At 44.9% G+C, this 8,728-nt stretch overlaps 1 protein-coding gene across 5 annotated transcripts in view; it reads left to right on the plus strand.

The window, feature by feature from the left end:
• Window positions 1-8,728, plus strand: part of Drp2 (dystrophin related protein 2) — a 50,803-nt gene that overhangs the window by 26,678 nt on the left and 15,397 nt on the right. For 4 of the 5 annotated variants that reach the window (XR_003843025.1, XM_029534285.1, XM_029534286.1 and 1 more), the window contains 10 exons: window positions 519-787; window positions 1,157-1,303; window positions 1,757-1,835; window positions 3,774-3,834; window positions 4,165-4,226; window positions 5,487-5,561; window positions 6,609-6,810; window positions 7,024-7,109; window positions 7,945-8,102; window positions 8,349-8,515. Coding sequence is in view for 4 of the 5 variants with exons in the window: in XM_029534285.1 (XP_029390145.1) it covers window positions 519-787; window positions 1,157-1,303; window positions 1,757-1,835; window positions 3,774-3,834; window positions 4,165-4,226; window positions 5,487-5,561; window positions 6,609-6,810; window positions 7,024-7,109; window positions 7,945-8,102; window positions 8,349-8,515 (1,306 nt within the window). In the remaining variant the exon portion in view is untranslated. The remainder of the gene's footprint in view (window positions 1-518; window positions 788-1,156; window positions 1,304-1,756; window positions 1,836-3,773; window positions 3,835-4,164; window positions 4,227-5,486; window positions 5,562-6,608; window positions 6,811-7,023; window positions 7,110-7,944; window positions 8,103-8,348; window positions 8,516-8,728) is intronic. The other variant, XM_029534287.1, reaches the window with a different exon arrangement.

An 8,728-nucleotide genomic window follows, 5' to 3' on the forward strand; every position in this document is an offset into this window, starting at 1 on the left:
GGGAGGGTATAGGAAACTTTCGGGATAGCATTTGAAATGTAAATAAAGAAAATAATAATAATAATAATAATAATAATAATAATAATAATAATAATACTAAATACACAGTTTTTAGAAAATCTGTGAATGTGGTGCTAGTGAGTTGGCTCAGCTAGGAAAGGTGTATGCCTCGGACCCCGATGTGAATTACATCCCCCGGAGCCATCTTGTAGAAAGAGAAGGCCAACTCCAGCGCACTGTCTTTTGACTTCCACACAAACACCGTGAAACACACACATACACACTCAGAGTATGTATAATTGCATGAATAAATGTAATGGAATTTTAAATCCCTGAATGTGCAAAAGGCGTGCAACCATGGAAATATATATGTAAGCATGAATCTATGTACACAAGCACGCACCAGTGTCCCCTCATCCACAAGCAAGCATTTTATAAAGGAGAGGAGTAGGCCTTGGTCTTTCTCTGAGTTGCCTCTGCTGAGTTAGCTTGTCTTGTCTTCCTGGTTGGCCTCACAGATACCTCCCCCAGACAGCGGATTCAAAACCTTAGTCGTTTTGTATGGAAGCAGGCGACAGTGGCCAGTGAGCTGTGGGAGAAGCTGACAGCCCGCTGTGTGGATCAGCATCGCCACATTGAGCATACTCTGGAACATCTATTGGAGATCCAAGGGACCATGGAGGAATTGAGCAGTACTCTGACCCAAGCAGAGGGAGTCCGAGCCACGTGGGAGCCCATAGGGGATCTCTTTATTGATTCCCTCCCAGAGCATATCCAAGCCATCAAGGTATGTAGGGATCCTTTCCTGACTGAGACCTGATGTCCTTTCACAGTGCCAGTGTTCTTTCTGCTGAGACTTAAGTGCTGGTCTGGGCCTCAGCTGAGCATCTTTTAGTTATGGGTTGGATTGAGGGCTAGTTTGTTTATAGTCTTCTCCATCTTACTCTTTCCTCTTTCTATGCTTTTTTGAAATGAATAGAAGAAAAACATAAGGCCAGTGACCACACATGGCTTAGTTTATTGCACAAGTGGCCAAGTAGCTAAGAAGTGTTGTTGAAACTAACCCTGGATATGGAAAGGGGAGAGGTCAGGTGACTGAGTAACATGTCCTCTTCCCTATTCTGTCTGCTGTGGCACTTGGGTTCCGGTGTTCTAGTTATTCAAAGAAGAATTCTCTCCTGTGAAAGATGGAGTGAAGTTAGTGAATGATCTGGCCCACCAGCTTGCCATCTCCGATGTGCACTTGTCAATGGAGAATTCCAGGGCTCTGGAACAGATCAACATCCGATGGAAACAGCTCCAGGTAGAAGAGCATGCTGAAATGAGCTTGAGGGGGGTGGCATCTTGGTATGGCCAAGCTTGTGGGTCAGGGTGGAAGGAGAGTATGCTCAGGCCCAAAGAATACCAATGGTTTGGAAATGTAAGCTACACAGGAAAAGAATAGTAGGGAGTTAGGGATCAGAGAATAAGCTTCTCAACTTCTCAGCTGTAAGTAGTGGTTGAACTAGAAGAATGAGAGGGGCTTGTCTAGATTTAAACACACTGATTAGACTGGAGAGAAGAATTACTATGGCTTAGAACTAATAAGGCCGTTCTCTGATCCTTGCTGGTGCTGGAGGAGGGTGAGAGTTGGGTGACCACAGACGATATTGGAGCAGGAGAAAGGCTGCTTTATGAGAGAGCTCCTAAAGATCCTTGGAGGCAACTGAGGATCCCACAGTGAGTGGCTAGAAGTAACCCACTCTTCTTTCCATAGGTGTCAGTGGCTGAGAGGCTTAAGCAGCTCCAGGATGCCCACCGGGACTTTGGGCCGGGGTCACAGCACTTCCTTTCCAGTATGTGAATCAAACTAGACTGCGTGAAGCAGAACCTCAGCCTTTTATTTATTTTTTTTCCAAGAAAATCTACTGTTGTCTGCTAGGGAGCCGTTGGGAGCCCAGGATGTCTTGGCATCCAAGAAGCAATAAGGAAAAAGCTGTGTGGTGGGGTGGTTAGGAGAGCAGCCTCCCAGTCAGAGAGTACTGGTTCAGAGCAACTGTACCTCAGTCTAAGAGCTGTGCAAATTTGAAAAACTGGTGTAATCTTTTGAAGCTCACCTTTCCTACCTGAAGGAGAGGGATTTCTAGATCTTTAGGTTTTGAAAATTAAATAAGCATATTTGTGCAACAGTATTAATTGTGAGCCATGTACTTTTCTGGGCACTGGGGCCATGCTGGTGGGGAAAAAAAATCCTTAGATTTGGAAAGCTCATATTCTAGTGGAAGAAACATATCATAATCAAGTAATAGCCAGGTATAAGAGAAATTTGTGACAAGTGCTATATTAAAGCAGGGAAGGCATGCCTAGGGGAGGGGAGACTAGACTTAAAGGGAAGAGGCATTGCAGAGGTCTCACTGAGAGGGTGACAGTTTTACAGAGTCCCAAAGGCAATGTGGAAATGGAGCCCGTGTGCTTAGTGGGAAGAGATACTGCAAAGCTCTCATTGAGAAGGTGGCAGTTTATAGAGCTCTAAAGGCAACGGGAGAAGGGCCATATGGATAGCGGAGCGAGCACATTAGGCAGAAATTCTAGCCCTTAAAGCAGGGGCCCAGGGATGTGTGCGGAGGAACAGTGAGGAGACCTATAGAGAAGAAAGCAACAGAAAGAGCAGAGACATTAGAGCACAGAAGGCCTTGTGGGTAAACATGAGAACTCAAGATTTTACTTCAAACACAACGGGGGATTTTTGATAGGGTTTGAGGAGTGGGGTGACATGATCTGATTTACATATCAGTATGATGTTCAGAATAAGATTGTTGGGAGCCAGAGTGGGAACAGAGAGACCCCTTAGAATTTACTGCACCGTAATCCATGTGAATGAGTGATGCTGGCCTAGACCAAGAATGGAGAGTCAAAAATACGCAGAAAGGAAAGTTACATGTGGACAGAAGGCATGAGCATAGTAGTATCTGGCACATTGGAGGAGCTCAATAAAGATGCTTCAAATTTTTGCTTTTATAGCCAGTTACACACAACTAAATCTTCTGTAGTCAGGAAAATTACAGTGAGTGACCCAGGTAGTCTGGGCCTCTCCTGTTAATATCTCAGTGATATAAACAGGGAGTTGAAAGAGTTCCTTATAAGAGATAAATGGGCACTATCACCCCCATCTGCCCCACAGATCTGAGAAGGTTGGCATTCTAGGGAAAGGCTTTAAGCCTTGTGAGAAAATAGCTACAGGAGTAGTTCAGCTATCTGCCACTGAATAGGTAAAATGACAGCCTGCTTAGGGAAAATACTGGGGTTATAAAGTATTCCTGTTCATGTCCTAGCCATGTTTCTCGTTCCAAGCCATTAGTGACAACCTCTTCCCCTGCTCTTGCATCAAGAAACAACATGTGTTGCTTGGTAATGCCACTCCCTGGTAGCTGTTAACAGTTGGAAGTAAATGTTATTTCCTTTTGTGTTTAACCACCTTTGAGGAAGCACAGAGTTTAAGAATGTCCAAGATGGACTGGAGAGGCAGTTAAGAGCACTTGTTTCTCTTGCAGAAGACAGAGGTTCAATTACCAGCCCCCCACTTGGTAACTCCCAATCATCTCCAAGTCCAATTCCAGGACTTATAATGCCCTCTTCTGACCTCTACAGGCACCAAGTACACATATGGTACACATGCATACATGCAGATAAAACACATAAAATGAAATGAATTAATCTAATTAAGAAATTTGAGAATGGCTAGGATGTTTGAAGAATACTAGTGGCCACCTTTCTTTCTCTTCTTTTTTTAATAGCTTCTGTCCAAGTTCCCTGGGAAAGAGCAATTTCTCCCAATAAAGTCCCCTACTACATCAAGTGAGTGGTCATCAGAACCAGAAGCTGGTCAGTCACCTGCCTAGCCCCTCCATCTCCTGTCTTTCTGTCACTTCGTGTGCATCGGGATTGCCCCAATTAGTCTAATGCTTCCTCCAACTTGTAAGAAGTGCTAAGAGTGCCCTGGTGATGGTGAACTCTGGTGTATCGGGATCTTTAGAGTTTACCTCTGCATTGTGCTGCTTCTTGCAACCCACCTTTCACTAACTGATGGGTGTGTGTGTGTGTGTGTGTGTGTGTGTGTGTGTGCACGCGCGCGCGCAAAGGATGTTGGGAATGTGATGTTGGTGCTATTGATGCTTTTGTTTGTAGCCACCAGGCTCAGACCACATGCTGGGACCATCCTAAGATGACCGAGTTATACCAAACCCTAGGTGAGAATGCAAGGTTCCTATATGTTGTGTATTCCATCAGTGTATGAATGGTTGAAGAGCATGTGCCATATGCACAAAATGGAATTGTACCCTTTAATCTTAAAGCAATACCATCTAGACAATGTAGATAAACCTAAAGAATGTTATGCTAAGAGGTGCAATGGTCACAGGCCACCATTTCAATTATGCAACAAGAATAGGTCCTAGAAATCTGCTATATGACACAGTGCGTATAGTTAATAGTACTCTTTTTATGTGTCAAGTTTTACTAAGAGAATACTTTTATATTAATTATTCTTACCAGCAGCATACCACTACTAATAGTAATAATAATAAATAAGAAGTTGGGAGGAAACTTCAGTAGCAATGGGTAGGTTTATGAAACAGGTTGTGGTAATGTATACTTATCATCAAATGTATCAAGCTATCTATATACTAAATACTGGCTTCCTAACTGTCACTTCACATATAGCTTCTTGCAGGTCTGTTGTACTTCAATAGGGTGCTTTTTTTTTAAGGACAAAACAGCCCCTCTGCATCTTCCTCAACAGCATATTCTCCATCCCCCCCTCCCCCGGACCATTTTAACATCATTAGGGAGCTATGCTTGAAGACATGAAGTCTAATCTGATTTGAAAGGCAGTCTCTGAGCTGCAGTGAGTGAGACTTTTTCATGCTGTACCTTTGCCTACTAGGAGAAATACAGCATATGTCACAGGTTTATCCATAGGCACATGGGTCCCTAGTTTAGAGTGACTATATGTAAACAACACTGCTGAGGGGTTCTTGTACGTGGCTTCCGTTACAAGCGTGCAAGAGGGTTTCCAGGGTATACTTTTTAGTATGCAGGTTATAATATTATTTCAGCATGTGATAGCAGTCTTCTTTAAAAGCTGAAAGAGACTGGGAGCTATCAATGAACACTTAGCAAGGGTCAGGTTTGCTATTTATTTTATGGTTTTATTTGTATTAAATCTAGTAAAGAACTGCTTTCTGAAATGCGTATATATTGGATCATGATACAAAATACATTTCTTACTTTGTAAAAAATAAAGTTTGCACATCACTGCTGTGGACTACATAGTACCTCGATAGCAGGATGCTTGTGTTCCACCTCATCGCACAATACCAAGTTGTTTCCCTGTGTGGTCACATCAGCGCACACTACCACTAACAACTCTCGTTCATACATATCCTTGTTGGCACTTGTTCTACTTCACAATTCTCTGACCTAAGTGAGTCTCTTTCATTTTTTTGCAGCCGATCTGAACAACATTAAGTTCTCAGCATACCGCACTGCCATGAAGCTCCGCAGAGTCCAGAAGGCCCTGCGCTGTACGTCTTCAGTTGTTCTTTCCCATAGCTTTCGCCCCCTTCCTCCTATTCACCACCTGTCTGCTTCTTCTCATTTTCATCCCGCCCTGGCCAGAACTATTGATTGTTTTGATGTGAACACTACAAATGCTGGGACATCTTGAGTGAGAAAACTTGATATTGCCATTCACCCCAAACCCCGGGCTTGTTTTTAAAGAAACCCCACAGCTATCCAAACCACAGGTTTTTTTTTTTCCCCCTAGCCAGCTTGGGTAATCAAGAAACTTTGCTTTGCAGCAGGCTTCATGGTGCTTCTGCTTCATGGTCTTCCGCTTCATGGTGGTTCTGCTTCATGATCTGCCATCTTGGGCTTACTAGCTACAGCAACAGAACTGTTAAAGCAAGTTTCCATGGTTATTCATTGGCATGCTGCAGACATGTCACTGTCCCTTCTGGCCTTGCTCAGGAGTACTGTTCATGTAATCTTTCTGTCCCAGGGCTCTAGCTAGGCTGACTCAGCGTCACAAGTAATTATGTATTCCTGATTTATGTCACACTCACGCAGCCATGCATCACCCTTCGTGACCAGGACTAAGCTTCCTAGAACAGGGCTCCTGAACAAATCTGTTTTCAGTTGCAACTGATATTGGGCAGAGGGTGTGACTTGGTGATAGAGTGCCTAGTATGAACAAGGGCCGTGGATCCGCCCTCTGTACCTCCAAAATTGTTTTAAAAAGGTGAAACCTTTGCAAACAGAGAAACTTCAAGTAGGCTATGATTCCTCGGGAGTCAATTCAGTGCACGAGGTGTGCTCATTCACATCTCACTGTTTTCTCAAAATGGATGCGAAAGAACCTATGTATACAGAGATGTGCTATGTTAACTCGGGCGACCTTTGGTGCCTGCTCTCTCATAGGATGGGAGTGGGGGTAAAGGACAAGCTTATGGCAGACTTGCCAATGATTGGTCTGGACTTCATACCAGATTTGGTGATACTGTAACCTTGCCTCATCGGAACCCTGGGCTGCCTCTTTAGGCTCCATCTTCCTTTTCTTCTCTCCTTTCCAGTGGATTTGGTAACTTTAACTACAGCTCTGGAGATCTTCAACGAGCACGACTTACAGGCCAGTGAACATGTAATGGATGTGGTGGAAGTCATTCACTGCTTGACTGCCTTGTATGAACGGCTGGAGGAGGAAAGAGGCATCCTGGTCAATGTGCCACTGTGTGTAGACATGAGCCTCAACTGGCTCCTCAATGTTTTTGATAGGTAAAACCTTTCAGTCCTGGAAGCCTGCCCAATTAATCCAATGGGGCATCTCCATTGGCCATGGTGGGAAGAGCTTGTTCCCATGCTATACTTGGATCAGGACAGCTTAGAGCATGGGCCAGTGAGAAAAGACTGCCAAGACGTTAACCTTTCACATATATTCACACATATGTAGAACACAGATATGTTTTCTATCTCTTCCTTTAAACCTAGTGGTCGCAGTGGAAAGATGCGAGCACTGTCCTTTAAGACTGGCATCGCATGCCTGTGTGGCACGGAAGTGAAAGAAAAACTTCAGTGTGAGTACAACTCCTGCCTCTGCAGTGATGTTGGGTAGGGGAGGGGTGTGGCAAGGGGAGAAAGGAGGGAGACCATACGATAAGCAGAGTTTCCATCTTGTGACTCAGCAGAGGGGTACTTGGTCACCTTGTGATGATTTTCAATCCCCAAGTGCATTTTTTCTGGGGGCATAGGTGAGGTTTGAAGCAATGGATTTTGGGTTGAGGGGTTTGCTAAGGTTGCTGGCCCGGCCTTGAGGAGGTTCTAGAATTGCTGCTTTCTCGTGAGGGTGGGAAAAGCTGCCCAGCATGTGTTTCCACACCAAGAAAGCATTTGCTTTCCCAGTCCTGTAGCATCCATCGGTGTCTAACGCTACCCTTACTTAGCTCTGTCTGCTTGCTCTCTGTGTCCTCTCTCTCCCCTTCTCTGATCTCCTCTTCTCTTTTATCTCTCTTTCTCTCTTTTCTCTCTCTTTCTCTCTTTCCTCCCCCTCTATCTTTCTCTCACCCCTGCCTCCTCATTGATATCCATTTGTTTCTCCTGTGCTCCTGTGTTTGTCTCTTTATCGTTCTCTCCTCTGTTCGCTCCCTCCCTGCCCCTTTCCACTTCATTCCTTTCTCACTGATGATGTCCTCTTTGTGTCTTGTCTCATCCCCCCACCCAGACTCAGGAATGCTTTTTCGAACCCTTGGGAGTTGAGATAGGGGATGGGTTTCTGGGCTTTCCACTTTCAAGTTATCAGTTCAACAGTGCAGTGTGCTCTTTCTCTGCTATCCTTTTCTGCTTCTTCTTCCATGTACATTCTCTGTTCATTCCTAAACTGGGTCTGGCTATTATCGATGATGGGCCCAGCAGATCTCTTCAGCCAAGTGGCCAATTCAGGCAGCCAGTGTGATCAACGCCATCTTGGTGCCCTGCTTCATGAAGCCATTCAAGTGCCCCGTCAGCTGGGTGAAGTGGCAGCATTTGGGGGCAGCAATGTGGAGCCCAGTGTCCGTAGTTGCTTTCGCTTTGTAAGTATGGAGCTGTAACTTCAAAGAGGGAGGGAAGTAAGATGGAAGGGATGGTGAGTGGAACAGATGGAGACCAGCCTCTCAGCTTTGGGTGCAACGTACTCAGGTACAGGAGCTTTGTTGAGATGGGACAACAAAACTAACAGTTCTCTGGAGTACCCAGCAGGAGTCCTGCGAGGAAGGGTGCTGATTCTCCTGCTTCACCAGATGCTGGCCTTCTAGTCACTGGGTTTCTTATTTCTCTAGAGCACTGGCAAGCCAGTCATTGAAGCTTCCCAGTTCCTGGAGTGGGTCAACTTGGAACCCCAGTCTATGGTGTGGCTGGCTGTTCTGCATCGGGTCACCATCGCTGAGCAAGTGAAGCATCAGACCAAGTGCTCTATCTGTAGACAGTGCCCCATCAAAGGGTTCAGGTATGGGATACCATACTTTCTGGGATAATAAAAATGTCACAGGACACCAAAATTGGGTACAGAATGGCATTGTTTAACTATTTTGCTTTATGATTTATCTATGGTGTGATATTGTAACCTTTTCATTGAAAATATTTAACTTCTGCCGGGCATGGTGGCTCACGCCTTTAATCCCAGCACTTGGGAGGCAGAGGCAGGCGGATTTCTGAGTTC

This window comes from Mus pahari, chromosome X (genome assembly GCF_900095145.1).
Source record: "Mus pahari chromosome X, PAHARI_EIJ_v1.1, whole genome shotgun sequence".
Lineage (NCBI taxonomy): Eukaryota > Metazoa > Chordata > Mammalia > Rodentia > Muridae > Mus > Mus pahari.